At 47.5% G+C, this 19,373-nt stretch overlaps 1 protein-coding gene across 50 annotated transcripts in view; it reads right to left on the bottom strand.

The window, feature by feature from the left end:
• CLASP2 (cytoplasmic linker associated protein 2) overlaps positions 1-19,373 on the bottom strand; it is a 1,425,897-nt gene that overhangs the window by 758,538 nt on the left and 647,986 nt on the right. For all 50 annotated transcript variants that reach the window (XM_069214594.1, XM_069214706.1, XM_069214671.1 and 47 more), the window contains one exon: positions 14,308-14,378. In XM_069214594.1, coding sequence (XP_069070695.1) covers positions 14,308-14,378 — 71 coding nt within the window. The remainder of the gene's footprint in view (positions 1-14,307; positions 14,379-19,373) is intronic.

Genomic DNA, 19,373 nt, shown 5'->3' on the forward strand with positions numbered 1-19,373 from the left:
GGACAACTTGCACGGTTTGGGTAACCCCCATCTTCGCACCATACATGAGCAGAGATCTTTTTTTGCTACTACAGCGCATGCTGCATTTCAATGACAATTCTGCTGCATTGCCCTGGGACCATCCAGACCATGACAGGTTGTTATAAATTCGGTCTGTCGTGGAACATTTGTCTGCCAGGTTTCCAGAGATCTATACTCCTGGAAAGAATATAGCAGTCGATGAGTCCTTAATCCTGTACAAAGGACGGCTGCTTTTTCAGACAGTACATTGCCATCAAAAGAGCTTGCTATGACATTAAGCTGTACATGCTGTGTGGGAGCTCTTCTGGCTATGTGTACAGCTTGAGAGTGTATACAGGAAAGGACTCTACCCTAAACCCTGTTGGTTGCCCTCCCGCGTTAGGGCACACAGGTACGATTGTATGGGAACTTGTCCAGCCACTTCTTCACAAAGGTTATAACCTTTATGTGGACAATTTCTATACAGGAGTAGAGCTATTTAGTGAGCTCTACAAAGCCGAAACCCCGCAGGAGCTTGTTTGCAAGAAGCTCCAGAAATCCCAGAGTACTGCATTGCATTCCAATGAACTGCTCGCAGTCAAGTTCTTGGATAGGCGTGATGTATACGTGCTCACTACAATTCATGATGAGAGCACTTCCCCCATCACGGTTTGGGGTCAGATGGCCAAAGTCCACAAGCCCATCTGTATACTTGATTACAAGAAGTACATGGGCGGAGTGGACAAGAACGGCCAGGTTCTTCAATCATACAATGCATGTCATAAAACTCGCACTTGGTACAAGAAACTGTTTACCCACCTGATCCAAATGGCAACATACAATACGTATGTTGTTTACCATCAGACAACCACAGGAAAACTCATGACTTTCCTTGATTTCCAGTTGCCTGTAATTGAAAGCCTCACTGCTGTTACAGAAGCAGCAGCAGCCTCCACCTCATATGTTCTGGAGGATGTGGCAAGGCTGCAGGAGCAACACTTTGCTGATCGCATTCCTAAAACACCCAAAAAGGATTGTCCATGTCGTCGCTGTATTTTTTTTTTTTTAAATATATCTTTATTAACTTTTCATTGTTTTTCATATGCAATACAGTTGGTATCAACAACAGGTTTCCGTTAAATTCACATTATTAATCTTTAATGGTACAGTGGATTCCAACATCTTCTAAGGCTCCCACCGCATTGCCTTTTTTTCGAAGAAAAACTTGCAGCGTTAAAGTTCCAGTGTGCCTAGTTCACTTAAGTTTCTTAGATATTCATTCTTTCCATGTGTGTGCCGAGAACCCAGTTTACCCGCGTGTCTACATAACAGTCTTAACTAATACTACCTATTATTTTAACGTGATGGCGCTATTGCGAGCAGGTGACCTCCATTGCTGGATGAGTCCTTTTCCTTCTCCACCGAGGTCGAGCAGGTACCTCCCCAGAATCCTCGTCTCTACCTACTCAGACCTGGATAAATGTGCCTTTGGGACGAGACAATCTATGCCCTATCGCAACGGGGTTCTGTCCTCCTGTCTCCTCCGCTTTTCCATCCCGTGTGGTCCCTGGCCTCCCTCCCTGACCCTTCCACCACCGATGTTCCTTCCAACCCGCCATGCTGCCCGTGCCCCATACCACTGGTCACTCTGGCCCTACCCCTACCACCCCCCCTTCCCTTGTCAAGCTGTCCCATCCCGATAGTATTTCTTCCCATGCCGGGGCAATAGGTGTTTGGCGCAAGCCCCTCGCCTCCTCACTCCTCAATACTTGTAGTTCAGCTCTAGCCCACTTCATCACATCACGCCGCCACTCACCCGTTGAGGGGCACCTGGGGGACTTCCAGCCCATCGTAATCCGTTTCCTACAGAGAACCAGTGCTAGGTCTAGAAAGCGCCCCCTCGCCCTCCCGAGTGGGATACCCGGTTTCAGACCCAGTAAGCATGTAGCTGAGGACAGGGCCAGCTCTACATCCAACACTCGCACCAGGTCAGCTAGCGCCGCAACCCAGTCTTGTTGGAGTTCTGGGCAGCTCCACACCATGTGGTCAAAGTCTGCACCTATGTCCTCGCATCTGGGGCATGTCTTTGGAGCTACCCCGTAAATTAATGTCAATCGGTGTGGGGTGAGGTATGTTCTATGAATATAATTGTACTGTATGTACCTCAGCCGAGTGTTTCGGGATACCGCCCGGGGATATGCTAGTGCCCTGCCCCACTCCGCGTCCGTTAATTCCCTACTCACTGTCCTTTCCCATCTCTCTCTCAGGGGCTGCAGTGCATCCAATGCTTCCTCGTTTTGGGTCCTATAAATTTTAGCAATTAAGTGGGAGTCCCCTCCAGGTATCAATAGTAGATGTAACACTCTATGGGTGGGAGGTTCTGCATTAATCGTTCCCCAGTGTTCTCTAAGGGCGTGTATTAGTTTCCGATATTGGAGAAACTGTCCCCCTGGGACTCCCATTTCTTAGTTCCGAGAAGGACCTCAGCACCCCCTCCCGGAACAGCTCCCCAACTGTCTCCACGTCTGCCTTCTTCCAGGGTCCCAGCCCCATGCTCACCAGGCTCCTCTCATCTGTGTCCTCCCTCAGCACCGGAAGCAGTAACGCTGGGGAGTATGGCTGTCTTACCCCTACTCTTCTCGTACTTCTCTTCCAGCATGCTGCGGCTACTCTCGTCATCAAACTGTCTGCCTGCTTGGTCCTTTTCATACTTGTCATATGTGCAATAATCCGCTCCATTCCAACCTCTCCATGTGCGGTGCATCTATCCAGTTGTCCCCTTCCACCCAGCCACCCGGCAACCCACTGTAATTGGGATGCTAAGTAATACAACTCAAAGTCTGGGACTCCCAGGCCCCCGAGTGCGTTGGCCTACAGAGGGTCGAAAGTGCTGTGCGCCTGCGGCCGTCGTCCCATATAAGTTCCCTGATCAGTGTATTGAGTTTGCGGAACCACGCCGATGGGACCAGCAGCGGCAAGTTAGCGAAGTAATAAAGTAGACGGGCAGTACTATCATTTTAGACAATGAAACTCTGGCCATTATGGTTAGCCTCAAGGAGCGCCAGAACCTCACAGATGCACGTAGGGAGCGAAGCTCCCTTCCAAGATTGCCGTCACGGAGGTCCCCCACCTCATGAAACACTTGTATACCCAGGTACTTAAAGGTCCTCGGCGCCCAACCTACGTCCTTCGGGCACGAAATGGGGCGGTCGCAGCTCGTCGGTATGGGGAAGACGTATGTTTTGCCTCTATTGAGGCGCAGTCCCGACAGGGTCTCTAAGTGCTCCAAAGCACCCAGAGCCCAAGGGAGTCCTGTCTCTCCGTCCTTAAGGTAGATAAGTATATCATCTGCATAGAGGGATACGATATGCTCTAACTGTCCCCATTGTATCCCTTTACCCGTGCCGTCCCCTCGCAACTGGGCTGCCAGCGGCTCGATGGCCAGGGCGAATAGTAGTGGCGAAAGGGGGGAATCCCTGTCTGGTGCCCCTGTGTATTGGGTAGGTGTCGGATACCGTCCTGCCCGTCCTTACCCTAGCCAGGGGGACGCATATAGCAAGTCCACCCATTTTACCCAACCCCATTCGCCTCATCACTGCTCTCAGATAGTCCCACCTGACCGAGTCGAAAGCTTTTTCGAAGTCTACGACAAGTAACACACCCGCTGCGGGTTTCACTTCCCTGGGCATATGTAGGATAGTGAAGAGGCGCCTTAGATTAAGGGATGTGCTTCGATTCGGGCCAAACCCGTTCTGGTCCTCATGTATCAGCGTGGGTATGTGGCCGAGCAACCGGTTGGCCATGACTTTACTGAGTATTTTAAAATCATTGTTCAGCATTGATAGGGGGCAAAAGTCAGCAACCGACGCCTCTTTAGCTTTGGATTTGGGCAGAGGGACCACCAATGCCTCCCTCAACGTGACAGGTAGCTCACCTCGGCTCAACGCCTCAGAGTACATTTCCACCAGTCGGGGGGCCAATAAAGTTCAGTACTTCTTGTAAAAATCCATAGGTAGGCAGGCCGTCCGTCCCTGGTGTCTTCCCGGGCGCTAGTTGCGATATAGCATCACGCACCTCCTCCACTGTCACCGAGGCTCCCAGACCCTCTCACTCCTCATTCGTCAGCGTTGACAAGGGGAGTCGTTGCAAAAATATATCAAGGGCGGGAACCTTAAGTTCACCGGGTTTCCTATATAAGTGAGTATAGTATTCTTTGAAGGCGTCATTTATAGTACCTGGGCTATGTCTTCTCTATGTCCTTGGCTATCACCCTCGTGATAGGCTCTCCTTCCCCTCCTGGTCTCGCCAGCCACGCCAGCATTCTACCTGATCTACCCTCCTCGGAGTGTAATGAGGCCATGTATTTTTGCATATTGTGGCACCGGAGTTGTTCTTCAGCCTGGGAGTGGGCTCTCCATGCTTGAGCATACCTCTCCCTCTCCTGCTCATCTGTTCCCTGTCTCCGCTCCCCTTCATGTATTTCCTTCTCTAGCCTGGTCAGTTCCTTTCAAGTTTACGTCTCACCCCAGCCATCTGTCCCATGCAGTACCCCGTGGTTGTTACTTTAAGAGTCTCCCACTCTATGGATCTAGAATCAGTGGATCCCTTATTGATTTTAATATGGTCAGCCAAGAAGAGGCGAAGGTCGTCCCTGTATGCCTGGTCTTCTAAGGCTCCAGGAGCCAATCTCCACATCGGGATGGGGGGCCTATCCTCCGTCATTCTCCAGGTCAATAATAGGGGGTTGTGATCAGATAGCGTACTTCCCAGATATTCAGAGTGGACCATCCCCTGCATTAGCGTTGCTGTGCAAACCACTCTATCTATTCTGGTGTGCACTCGGTGGATTCCTGAATAGTATGAATAATCTTTTTCAACAGGGTGCTGTTCACGCCATATGTCTAACAGTCCCCATGCATCTAACCATTCTCTTAGTTTTTGGGCTACTTTACATGTCATTGCTCCAAGTAGTGGTGGGGTAGAACGATCCAGATCTATATCCAGCACACTGTTGAAATCCCCACCAATCAAGAGACCACCCATCCGCTGACGCGTGAGTTGACCTGATAGCCATGACATGAAAGGGACCTGATCCTGAATGGAGGCGTAAATGCAGCTCAAGTCGATCGGCATACTGTGTAATCTTCCTTCTAAAACCACAAACCTGCCTTTGTGATCAATGTTGGTGGAGTCTACTTCAAATGGGACCCCAGCACGTACCCAGATCAGCACCCATCTGGCAAACGCTGAGTATTCTGTGGTGTACACCTGCCCTCTCCATCTGCGCCTTAGCTTTTCCACGTCCCCTTTTGCCAAATGGGTCTCTTGTAGCATTGCCACTTGAATACCCCTTCTCTTTAAGTAGGACAGTATTTTATGTCTTTTGTTTGGCGTTCCCATCCCCCGCACATTCCATGTTAGCAGGTTATACTCTGCCAAATCGGAGAGACAGTTGCACCATAGCCTTCCCGGCCCGCCCCAGTGGTCGGCATCCCCCTGTATCTAACTGGATGTCTAACCCTGACAAGCCACCTCACGCAAAGCGCCATCAAAACTAACAATTGTGTAACCCAACTCCCCTTCCCCAGGGTGCCTTTCAAACGGAGGGCTGCCCAAAAGATTGTGCAACCTTGCAACTCATTCAAACATTCAACTCTAGTTCTCGCCAGTCTGTCGGAATGGACGAGATTCTGGTTGGGGGGGGGCCATGCCCAGAGGGGCCTCATAATCGCGTTCCACCCCCGCTTCGGGATCACGTTGTGTACTCGACTATCCAAGTTCATCCGCAGTCTGCGGGGTCACCCTCGGGGCCCGCACCGAGCATCACGACCCCTCCACCGAAGACACCGCTGTGTCGTCAGACTCTCCGCCCGAGTCCTCCGGGGGTGTCTCCTCTCTGCTCATGGAGGCAGCTGCCTCTAGTGCTGCCTTTTTCCCCATTTCCTTCTGCGACTGGGTTGGCGCCAAGCGGGGACGGTTCCTGTTTCGCCGTCTTCCCGATCCCCGGCGGGCTCCACCCCCACTCGGACCCTCACTCACGTGTCGTCCCACGAGCCTCCAGCCATTCCCACGCTTCTTCAGGGGTCTGGAAGAATGTAGTCTTACCATCCATAGCCACTTTCAGTTTGGCCGGAAGAGAAGTGAGTATTGGATTCCCTCGTCCCTTAAGGCCCTCTTAACTGCCAGGAATGAGGCTCGCTTGGTCTGGACGTCCAACGTGAAGTCCGGAAACAGTGTCACCTCCCCGTTCACTACTTTAAAGGGGCCCGCCTCTCTGGCCCTCTGTAGCAGAATGTCTCTGTCGTGTAGCAGCCTGGCGATTACCACGTGAGGAGGCCGGCCCGGAGCAAGAGGTCTCGAGGGTACCCGGTGCGCCCGTTCCAGAGTGTAGAAAGGGGTCAGGCAGCCCGGCGCAACAACTGTGCGCAACCACTCCTCCAGGAATTTCATCATATTCGCACCCTCAGCCCCCTCCGGCAGTCCCACCACTCGCACATTGTTCCTACGGCTTCTCCCTTCCGCATCCTCTGCTCTTTGCTCCAGGCGTGCAACCCTATCCGCTAGATACATCACCTCGGCTCTTAGGTCTTTTTGTTTCGGTGCAATTTCGGCCAGGGTGTTCTCTGTTTCCTTTACTCAGTCCACCAGCTTGTGGTGGTCCGCCCCTTAGTAGGCCGACTTCATCTGCGACCTGATTGATGTCGCGTTGTAGCGTAGTCTTTGTATCTTCTATTGCGCCCAAGATCCTATCTAAGGTGTCCTGTACCTTGGGTTGTGGAGGGTCCTGTGGCTCTGCCCCTTGCATTCAGCAGGTGTTATACTGTCCATGGCTTTACTTTTGTGGCGTTTCTTGGGGGACATCAGGTATTCAGGGGCGTGCGCTGCCAGGGCGATAGGGCGACTATTACTTCGGTCACTCCCCCGTTCGGGTCCTCCCCTCCTGGTCCAACCCGGATTGGGCCGTGCCCTTCGTTCTACGCCTTCACGGGCAGCTGAGAGGTCGCCCGCTCCGTCCCTTACACCCAGGAGAGACCCCCCCCCCCCGCGCGCTCGGGGAGTCCGAGATCCCTCTCACCAGCCGGCCGTTCCCGCCCACCAGGGCTCAACGGAGATCCGGTGTTCCTGTGTTCTCCCTCATTCATCGCTGGTGGGTGCCCGCGCCCGGGGCCCTCCGTGACTCACCAGGATTCTTCTCCTCTTGCCTTCGCTTAAGGGCCCCACTCGGGTCGCTTTTCTTTGGGGGCGCAGGTGCAATCCAATGGGCCCGCCCCCTTCCCCTTCTTGTGGCTTTATTCAGCTCTCCCGACTGCTGTGCTTTTTTTTTGGGGGGGGGGGGGTGGGAGGAGGGCTCCCCGGGTCTCTCTCCCCATGACAGATTTATGGCCCCACCGCTCGCCTGCTGTTCAAGGGTCCTCTCTCCCTTTTCCAAGCCAGGGGAGTAGTGCACAGCACTCACCCCGCCTAGGGGTGCCAGACCCGGGTGTCCGCCGCCTCTTCTAGTCCTTCAGTGCTGCCTCTGATGGTTCCAGTGTGCCCAGGGGTCCATCTCTGTGCTCCTCCTGCTCCAGTCCGTGTTGTGGATACTGGCCTCCCCTTAGATCAGGGTCCGCCGGTTCCACACGTTCCCAGCGCCGCCGGGGTCCTCACCGCCGAATCCAGGTCGGGCCCCTTGGCTCCAAGCTTCAGTGCACCCCCAGCTCACCTCAGGCTCGGTGAGCAGCGCGCAACATTTGTTACGCCGGGGAGCGGTTCTCAGCCCGCCGACACCCCGTCCTTGTCTGCACGGCACCACCTCCGGCCTCTCCGGCTTCGCAAGGCCGTTCCCTGCAGGTCGCGCACCTGCACGCAAGTCCCCGGCCTCCCGAGGCGGGTCAGGCCGACGGCTCCCGGAGTCCCCGACTCCCTCGGGATCCACCAGTCAGCGCCCAGAGCGGGCCCCGCGGTTCTCCTGTGCCCTCTCAGGCTCCCCCGCGCTGCAGTTGCAGGATGCCCCGGGGTTAGGCTCCATGTCTGTGGATAAATTTCAGGCCCCTCCGGAACGCCAGAATTAAGGGTGCGCCATCTTCGTTCGCGGGGCCATGCCCCCATGTCGTCGCTGTAAAGTATGCTCGAAGCATGAAAAGCGGCAGGAGAGTCGGTAGTACTGTCCCCAGTGCCCATCACAACCAGGCCTGTGTGTCCCTACTTGCTTTACATTGTATCATACTACAGCAACGTTTTGGGAAATGGCTGAGGTGGAGCTGCTGTTGGGTAATCCTTTCAGTGGCAGTGCATGGATACCAACATCCATGGGCCACTGCTTCATTAGGCAAGGAGCCACAGAATTTTACTTCATTTACTTCAGGAAATCATGGACTTCCTTATGACCTGTTTGAGACCTAAATCCACCGTCAGAACGTGGTAGGTGTTCTGTCAATTAACGTGCATTATAGTCCCCATAATGCATATACTAGTAAACAGAACATATGCCACATTGTCACGGAGTACCCTGTGTGGCAGAATGTTAAAAGCATGACTGAATTTTGAAGTGCTTGTTAGGTAACATATATTCTACACAAGGACCCCCATGATTTCTAACGAGAACCAGAGTAAGTGTAACAGGTCAAACAAATGTCCTGTCGGACATATTCACCAACATTTCTACTTGTTTAAAATTGTGCAAACTCAATTTGTAGCTTCACTTTCAAAGCAAAAGTAGAAGTGTTGGTGAATGAGTCCCACAGGATATTTGCTTGACTTTTTACTTCAGAGAGCTTAGGATTTCTTCACCAGCATATCTGCCTTAGTTTCAACGGTAGGTATGCTCGCTCATTTTTAGGAATAGGCCTCCCAAGGCATACTTGGACACCCCCAACTTGCATCCACAAACTAGTATAGGTTCACTTGGCAGTTATACTGTATTAGTCAGGGCTCTGATGAGAACAGAGACATGAATGGGTAAGGAAAGCTTATGGTTCACAGGGATATTGCACAGGTAGAAGGCAGATAGTAAAGGTAGTACAGATGTACATCATCTACACCTATGGATTCAAACCCATTGGTGCCGTCCCAGCACTGAAGGACAATGACATATATAGGTCAGTGTTTGACCTGCTTTTCATGTTCATGCTCCATCAGAACACAGTAGATGTTCAGTTTGCTGTATGATAAGTGACTTACAGTCACAGCACTGCACATAATGTTGGCTGGGACATATGCTTCGTTCTCACGGACTCCCCTGTGTGCCAAACACTACCCTTTTTCATAGCCTATGACCTTCTCTATAGGGAACATCACGAGAATTCGCCAGCATGTCTCTCTTAGTTTCAAAGGTCGATATGCTCACTCAGTTTGAGGAATCGCTTTGTACAGCATACTCGGACACCCCCATCTTGCATCCACAAACTGGAAGCAGTTCGAATTAGCACAGTGAGTGCTTAAAGGCGCATGAAAAACATGTCTTCCTTAGCGTCGGTGGCTGTCATGGAAGTCATTAGTAAAGGTTCGTTACACATGCATTCAGTATTGTTCAGGAAGAAGGAGGAGGTTACTTGACAGGTGGTAAAATGCAGTCAAACTTATTCAGTTCTGTGGAGTGTGAATCTGATGGGCTCTTCTCTGGCAACGGTATGTTAAAGTGAGGGCAGTGATTGGTTGGATTGGTTGCGTGGCCGGTGGTATGAAAGGGTTGTTTGTTGTGTGTGAATGGCGTGTGAATGGACCATAGACAGGTTGGTGCCTGGATGTGGCTTTATGGCCAACCTTCAGAAGGCTTGGTTTCAATATTCAGATAGTCTGATGAGTATTCATGCTTTGAAACCATCATTTCTGGAGGAGCTAAAACCAACCAGTTTGAGTGGTGGGTTAACTTTAACTTACTAGTACCAGGGGAGTCCAAGGGTGCAGGACTTGCGTGGCTCTCACCAGTTTTCCTTCACCCAGAATCCCCTTAAAATCACAAAATTTGCTTATAAAACACTTTTGCCTTGCATTTCAATCAGCAGAAGTCCAGAGATCTGCAGGCAGCCACAAATTTTCTACCACTCAGCGTTCCACTAAGTCTACAGCAAAAAACGGCCTCACTTTAGTGAGTGGGCAAGTGACCACAACAGGGAAGTACCCAAAGCGGATTGTGGAAAAATCAGAAATACCTTTAAAAAAAGAGCTTCGTTTTGTAGGACAGTTACCCGAGTATTTGGTCCTGGGCTCGGCAGCCATATAGGGAAACCTACCAAACCCAGACATTTCTGAAAACTAGACACTAAAGGCAGTCCACGGAAGTGTATCATGTTTGGATTTGACAAAGTTTTCTTACCCAGAATACCCTGCAAAAGTGAAACGTTGATTAAAAACACTTTTTCCTTGCTATTTTATCACAGAAACTACAGGAATGTGCAGGGATCCTCAAAATTCCTACCACCCAGTGTTTCTCCACTTGTCCTGATACAAACACAACCCCACTTGTGTGCCTGCGCCTCGTGCCTGCGTCAGGAATGGATCACTCCAGGGTTAACAGTAGCCCTCATGCAAGGACTACCATTGACCCTTGTGTGATCTATTCCTGTCACGGGCACCAGCCTATCCACACAAGTGAGGTACAATTTTTAATCGGGAGACTTGTGGGGACGCTGGGTGGGAGGAAGTTTGTGGCTCCTCTCAGATTCCAGAACTTTCTGTCATCGAAACATGAGGAAAAAGTGTTTTTGTGCCAAATTTTGAGGTGTGCAAAAGATTCTGGGTAACAGAACCTGGTGAGAGCCCCACAAGTTATCCAGACAACCACAATGATGCAGGTGGACATGAAATTCTGCAGGTTTGAGTGTGGATTGGCTGCTTTCTGATGGGAGAGAGAGAAGAACGATATGTGGCTTAAGCTCACTGCAAATTAAAGAACAAGTTACTTACCTTCAGTAACGCTCTTTCTGGTGACTATTCTATCTAAATGCAGATTCATCACCTTGTTGATAGCCCCATGTGCCAGACTGGATCCAGAATTTTTTTTGCAGCAATTTCCTTGCAGATTAGCAGGTGGCACTGTGGCTCTGTCTCAGGTTCGTCTCACCCCAGATGTGCCGTTGAGTCCCTACATAATCAACACCTCTGCACACTGGCAACAGTATCTTTCTGTTCTCTGCCTGCACCTTTGGACACAGAGCCTTAGTAAACATATTGCGCCAGTGTGCAGACCTCGAAGATGGAATCTGATTAGCATGGACTATAAGAGTCGATTCCATAGAATGGGGAGGAGAGTGGGTTGCATGAGGAATCTGTGGTTAGCATCCACCAGAAAAGCATTACCCATGATAAGCAATGTGTTCTTCTGTTGGGTAATTACAACTGTAGATTTACACTGTGACTAGATATCAAAGCAATTCCTACAAAGTTGGCGGGTCTGAGGAATGACTCAGATCAGAAAACCATGCAGGACCGACGGGCAAAATGCCCCACCCTTCCAGACCTGGATATCCAGGCAGTAGTGCTTGGTTAACGTGTGATCTGACAGCCACACAGCGGCCTAGCACATGTCTAAGACTGAAACACAGAGCAGTGGTAGCAGCCTTTGCTCTGGTACAATATGTGTGTAGGCCTTGCGGAGGTTGTCTCTTAGCCAATCCGTAGCAACATCGAGCACCAGCGCAGTGGTATCATTCTTTACTCTTGTAGAATGTGCGTGCAGGCCTTTCAGAGGATATTTTATTGGCAATTCAGTAGCTTATTTTGATACACAGGATAATCCTTCTAGAGATGGTTCTCTTCTGCACAACTTTTCCCTTCTTCGCCACAGAAAACCCACCAAAGAGCTGATCATCCTCCGATAGCTGTTGGTATGATCAACGTAAAAGCTCAAGGCTCTTCAAGTTTAGGGCAATGAAGTCAAGTCTTCCTCTTTAGATGGCTGAGGAGGATCGAAGAAAGATGGCAGAGTAGTGGTCTGTCCTATGTGGAAAGGCATGATGACTTTCGTGAGAAATGTTGCTTTAGTCCTGAGCACTAGCTTGCCCGGGAAAAAGTTAGTATACAGTTGCTCTACAAACAGAGACTGCACGTCAGTCATGCAACAAGCTGATGTTCTCGCTATAAGGAATGCCATCTTCAAGGTGATCAGTCAAAGATGGCAACTGAGCACTGGATTAAATGGAGTGCACTTGAGAAAAGTGAGACCCAGATTAAGGTCCCACTGAGGCATCACGAACGGTGATAGAGGGAACATATGTGTCAGTTTTGTTTTAGAAAACAAATCAGGACAGGTGATTTGAATAAAGATGGTTATCAGTTAAACGTACAAAGGCTTAAAGAGCCAATATATTACCCTTAACTTATCCCACAGCAAGATCTCGCTAGGCTAAGGATAAATAATAAGAGTAATATGTCAGACAACTGTGCCTGTAAAGGTTGCCTATTTCAGGAAGAAGTCCAGACAACAAATTTCTCCAAAAGTCCTGCATAGATCCTTTTAATTGAGGGACTAACGTTGTGAAGCTTGGTTGCCAATATAAAGTTCACTGATTCCGTAGGAAGATCAAAAGTCTTCAACTGTTGCCAATCACGCTCCAAGCAATGAGGTGTAGATTGTACAGATATGAGTGCAGGATTCTGCCCTGCTACAACAGGAGGTTCTCCCAAAGAAACAGTCAAAATGGAGGACAGATACTCAAGGTCGGAGGTTCTGGGTACCACACATTCTTCTGGCCCAAACTGGTGTCACTGAGGTGATGCTGGCAAGGAGAGAGGTCTGCCTCCTGTCTAATTGTGGCCCAGCAGATCTTTTGCTGTCTCCTCCAACACTTGGATGAAATCCAACATGTTTCCTTTGTACTGAACCCACAGATTTTCCACTGCACACTTGCATGTGCCACCTAGATGGCCCTGATGCAGAATGCCGGATGCCAAGAAGGCTTAGAGCTGCTGTCATGGATACTAGGCTTAGGTATGGTACATCAGGATCACAGACTAAACAACAACAGCATACCCTCTCTAAAGGTCTAGATTTGCTGGGGCTTTGCTAGTGAAACAGGAAACTTTGAGTTGCACCAGTATCAGTGCTAGTACCGGGTCCGAGGTCGAGACTGAGTCTGTGCTTTAAATGTACCCTGGAGGGTCCAGAACCCAGGGGAGGCGTATTTCAACTTCTTATGTTTCTCACTTTAAGAAACCCTTGAGCGGGACAGGCCTTTAGTGCCTTTTGGTTATGTCCTGTGACACATAGTTTGGCCTTGCGCTCTAGGATAGATTTTGGATTCATCTAAATGCATTTGTCGCACAACTCCAAGTTGTGATAGGACCCCAAACACCAGACATGGTGGTCAATCACTGACATTTGTTTGAGGGAATCCTCACAAGGTTTCAAACCTGTTGCCCTTGGTGGGTGATATCCTTTGCGTACTACTAATAATGGAAATATTGTCTGTCAAGCCTGAAAGAATTCAAAGAAGAAGCTATGGTTCTGCATCAGAAGCTTCAGAAACAAAGGAACTGAAGTCAGCTCGTAAAAGTGAAGATTATGTACCAAACGTCACTTCTGGGGCAGGACAAATCCAACGTGGAGTCTAATGACGTCAACTGTCGAAGTGTGAGGGAACTGCTGAAAAAATCTCCGGATCCATTTTGGCATCTGGGGGTTTTCACATAAGGTGAGGAATTTGCAATTAAAAGTTTCAAACAGAATAAACTTTTTTACTTCTTAGTTGTCGATTTCATGGGATGTGGGTATTCAGGTTCTATAGCATTCTGTAACAGAGAGCAGGGAATACAGAAGGTAGAAATGAAACCATGGGTGTCCTGGTAGCTATCTGAGGACCAGTCTATAGAGGTTGCATTTACGTTTCTTTTGTTATGGCAATAAACTCATCAAGCAGCAAAACAATTTCAAAGAGAGTGAATCTGCCTTTAAGAAATGTCTCAAAGCCTGGCTTTTTTCCCTATCTGATGACTTATATACAAGGCTGAATGAATGACTTTTTGCTCTGAATTTGATCCTTGGTGCATGTCCTGACTTTCTTGCAGGTGTTAGTAAATGGTCTGGTACTCAAATCCATTCCAGAATGCTCTTCGAGTGACAGTGCACTTACCTAACTATTCTTACTAGCTATTCTTTCAAAAGAAAAGTACAAATGTGTTAAAGCTTTAAAAACAATAATATGATTCAACACCTGGGTCTACAATATTATTGCAAATACCTTTGTTTTTAACAGTCCATGTAGTAAAACTAATCCTAAATTCCCTTACAGTGCAACTGTGTTAAGAAATAATTAATACTAGCACCCTAATGATTAGACTGGAATAAACAGCAAAAAGTAAAAACATTACATGCTTGAAGATTATACCTACCTCCGTACCGCAACAGATTTTGAAGAACAGTTACTCGTAATTAAGGGAATGAGTCTGGGAACATGTGTATGCTGAAAACAATAAAAAACAAAGTAGAGAATAAAGTTGTATAAGAATTTATTTCAGTTAAGCAATGTGGTAGCATTACTACTGTAAACAATTATGTCTCTTCCCCCTTTTTATCATATTAATTTTAAGCTCATGACGTCAATTAAGTAACAGAAAATAACAAAAAATGACTAATACAATATTAATGGGTTTTATTCATATATGGTAATGCCATGTGCATGAGAAAAATGCTCCAATAAACACCCTTATTTACCATTTGAATTAGTCCTCTCTCAAGCAGTAATTTAGGATCTACCAATAATTAACAACGCCTAATAAATATTCCCTATCAAAGTCAAAAAGCGGAGAAAAGGATGATTGAGCTCCCGCTTAGATATCTAACAAAATTTGTGCTTCATGGTCAGAAGAGGTGATGTTAACATTGGGATCTCTTTTAGGTTCCTCCCTAAAAGGTTCAAGACCTAAATGGCCATAGATTGTCTTTTTTATTTCTATAAAAAAATATATATATATTCTTAGTGTTTTACATTTACAAGTGAATTACAATAGAACCACAATCCATGCCATAGCCCTTTAACGTCTGTCCCTCCATTATAAAAACTGTTTTGGATAATATTTTTCATCATTCTCCAGTTTGAGTATTAAGCTATGTGCCTTTGTACCTTAAGTGTGTTTCAAAGTGTACAGATATAACTAACTAAAGAGATAAAGTATCTTTATGATGCCTGTTTGTGGTCTGCTCTTAAAGTCAATTGGAGGCTTTCACGTTTCAACAAACTCTTTGTGAGAGGTCATTCATCAAATGTGATGTAAACTGTACTGGAATCAGAAATTCCTCCTTTGTCTGCAATATTGCTACCATGATTAAACAAGTGTGATTGCCATTCACCATCAACCAGTTGGAAAATTTCAGAAAACTGGATAAGACAAGTTATAAATTCCTAGTTCCTCTGTGGCGTTACTAATTTATTTTCTAGTATTAAAAGTCTTTAACATTCTTTTCCGTCCAGATTCAAACCTCATCCTGGGTTTCTAAACTCCAGTAGGAAGCCTACTTAATGTTCAATATACCTCCTGAATTTCTTACTTTTGCACAGGCACATCACACATATGAAGCACGTTTTCTTGTTCCCACATTTCCAGGCATCAATGACATTAAGAAATATGTTTTGTGTGCACACTACCAGTGTTATGAATTTCTTTATGTTTCACACTTGCAGCATTCTTTGCTATGTGCCTCCAGCGACGAGACCAGTTACATCAATATCTTTGCACTCCACTTTCTCATGTCATTTCATCATGGTTACATCCGAGTCAATGTTTATCTTTACACAGGTAGTTTATATCATGCTTCTTGATGCTCTCTGTATTTTGTCTACGTTCCCAAATGTGGAGATTTTCCCAATCACTGGTATTTTGTTTTATGTGTAGACGGCATACTAGATAACCATGAAGCTTTTTTATCATTTTGTCACTGCAAAGTCTTTTCTGCATGAGCCAACAATTTTTTTATTGCCTTTTCCACTATGTCGGGACTGTCTAGTCTTTAATGCTCTGGAATACCATAAACTTAATAGTGTGTGAAGCTTTACAGATCTGGTCTGTTTTGGTTGTGCAATGTAAGGAGATACCACATGACACTCCAATGTTTGGCCCATCAGGGACCATATATTCCAATTATTCTCTGAGTGACTATGTACAGAAGAATGTTAATTGCACTATCTACTGTGAGTTGCCTCAAAAGGCTGCATCTCCTCATTTCATACATTTCTTTGGCTGTTTCTTGACATATTTGTCTCCGGCGTTAAGCTTGGCATGGTAGTTTATATATTTTCCAGGAACTGTTTGCAACAAATATATCAGTGTAGGAGGTATTTGTCTGGTGACACTATGCAGGCTCCATAATGGGCAAGTGGAAGCCTAAGGCATGGGACACATTGAGAAGACCCCCAATGGAGGCAGACACTACCACAACCAGTGTCCTGCTCTGCATGGTGGTGTGGCTTGACTGGTGATACTCTATACGCTACACAAGAGGCCGATTAAAGCCTATGGCGAAGGGTGCACCCGGGCGAAGACTGAGCAAAGAGCGGGCCCATCTGCAACCGTCCGCTGCTGGACAAGGCTGGGCCTCTTCTTTTTGCCTTAACTTTTCTCTGGTAATAAGGTGACAATTAAGTTGCCTGGGCTCTGCCCCAATGAGGTAAGGCATACAACAACTATTGAGGTTTTGCTGAATCGTGCTGTGGGGGTGATTTCAAGAGAGACTTAATAGCTGAAAAACATTTATCTTTGTCTCAAGAAGCACCTATTTTAACGAATGATTTACCTAATCCAAATGTATCTACTGATCCTTGCCTTACTTCGATGCCTGCAATCCCCTGAGTCGCCACCCGAGTCACCTGCTTCCACCTCTGGACCCATATCAAAATGCCAGACAGACTTTGAAAGCAAGGCGCAGACGCCCCTGCATCCTCCTCATTCATCTATTGAGTCTTCTCTGCAATCTCTTGACCTAAACTTTTTAACAGATATGGTATGTGTCAAATTTAAATCACTTCTGGTAATAGCCTTCAACCTCATTACAAACACTTGGGTGTAACTGAACCACTCCTTTCGGAATTAGCTGCTAAGTCTGTGGCCTCTAACAGGTTATGGCCCTCAAGGAATATCTGTATCTAAAACATCATCTATAGCTGCTGTTCAATCTGTGTTGGAGATCTCCTTACCAGCTAGTGATTCGGTTTGAGCCATACTGGGAGGCAATTCAATCATTCGCTGTGATGTGGTAGATCACCATCCATGAGGAGAATATACAATGAACTATAAAGTATGTTTCTTCAATTGAGGCACCTGTTTCCTCTAAAGATGATTTAGCTGGTCACATTATCTCTGACTGCATGCCAATTTGTAGTTTTTTTTAACAGATGTTCCACCTTTAGCCTACAAGGTATCAGAATCTAAGGAGAAGTTAAAGAATAAAGTGCGCCACTAAATGAAACATAATGTTAAGTTTAATAACTAATCTTATAATTACATTTGAATGGTGTGAAGATCAGGTCGTAAGAAATATAATGGTGACTTTGTTATTGTCCATTTAAAAAATCCCCAGCAAACTGCTGGTTTGTTGGATCCAGTTATCGCTAGCCTTCTGCCTTTGTTTCAGATTAAACTCTTACCACTGGGTAATGTTTACCAGCATTTGACTTTGGTGCCAAATAGCTCCTGTATTCCCCTCCTGTATCCACACTACTACGGGCCTCTGGCCAGAGAAGGCTGCAAGTCGGATACCAACTTCTAATCGGTTCGACACTCTTGCGGATTCTACCGACAATGGTTGACAGTCAGCTCTTAAACTGGGTGCCTTGGAGTGTCATGGGCCTTTTTAAAGACAAAGGGGAGGCTTGCATTCTTGAGTGTAGTGTGTGTGAATGGTTGGTTGTGTGTGTGTGTGTGTGTGTGTGTTAATGGGGGGGTGGCTGTTTGTGAGCATGTGTGTGCATAAAGCTGTGTGAATGCGTGTCAGAGGGGGTTGAAGGTGTCGAGGACGTGTGAATGTGTGTGTGTGGATGTGTGAGTGTGTGTGGTGTGTGTGCATGTGTGGATGGTGGAGTGGGGGGTATGTATGGGGTTCGGGCGGGAGAGATTGGAGTCTACGGGGTTCAGGGGTGGAAGGTGGGCCGTGGCTGTTTCGTGGCAGGGAGAACGGGGGAGTTGGGGGGGTTGTTGCATACTGGTGACAGGAACGTTAATTCCTGTCGCCAGTATATTTTCCGCCAGGCATTTCCTGGCGGGGCTGCCGCCAGGAAATCCCTGGCAGAAAGGTGACTCATAATATCGTCGGTGGTATAAGGTGGACCGAAAGGCCAAAGGTGGTACACCTTTGGCCCGGTGGTGCCACAGCTCTGGCAGTACAGGCGGTGAACTGTCTGATTTGCAGCCAATCCACCGCCATGGTCATAATTTGGCAGTCTTGCTCCGTCAAAGCTGCTGGCGGTATTACCACCACCGCCGGCGTGGCAGAGCAGGATCGACAAACTCATAATGACCACCTTTATGAATACACGAGGTGCAGTAGTGACTCCGAATGGGAGAACTTTGAACGCATAGAGGTTGCCTGCTATTACAAATCTGAGGTATCTGCGAGATGCTGGATGTACAGAGACGTGAAAATAGGCGTCTTTAAGTCTAGTGCTGAGAGAAAATCACCGTTAGAGAAGTGGGATCACATCCTGGAGGGTAACCATGTGAAAATGCTCTGGCAGGGTGTAGTGATTTAAAGGCCGTAGATCTAGTACTGGCTGTAAGGATCCATCCTTTTTGGGGATTAGGAAGTATAGGGAGTATACTTCTGACCCTTTAAGTTGTGTAAGGACGGGGTCAATAGCTCCTTTTGAGTAAAGAGAGCCTTAACTTCCTGTTTGAGCAGGGTTAGATGTTCTATGGCGAGTTTGTGAGTGTGAGGTTGAATGTTTGGTGGTGTGGAAATGAGCCCCAAACAGTAACCACGTTGGATAATATCCATCACCCACTCATCTGAAGTTATGTTTTGTCGGATATAGAGGGAGTGTTGTACTCGTCCCCTGACAGGTGTGGAATATCCGGATGGAAGAAGAAGGGAGTCACTGTTTATTGGCAGTGTTGTGCCACATGGGGAACCACTTTTGCACTTTCCTTTTTAATTCTGTATGTGCCTTTGTAGTACCCTCTAGGGGTGAACTGATAACTTTGTCATCTCAGATAAGAGGACAAGGTGTCTGATGGTGCTGTCTTGTAAGATGGATGGTGAAAGGAAACACTGGTATTAAAGGTTTGCAGTGCGCCCATGAACTGTGCAACTCCTGTGTCCTTTTTCGTTTTTTCAAGTGTGTTCAACCTGAGGGCCAAAAAGGTGTGCCTCATCAGAAGGAACATTTAAGATTGTTTGCTGCACGTCTGGCTTAAAGCCTGCCATGCAATGACAACATAGCAGGACACTTGTGTTGATTTCCCCGGCA

The sequence above is a fragment of the Pleurodeles waltl genome, chromosome 2_1 (assembly GCF_031143425.1).
Source record: "Pleurodeles waltl isolate 20211129_DDA chromosome 2_1, aPleWal1.hap1.20221129, whole genome shotgun sequence".
NCBI classification, from domain to species: Eukaryota; Metazoa; Chordata; class Amphibia; order Caudata; family Salamandridae; genus Pleurodeles; species Pleurodeles waltl.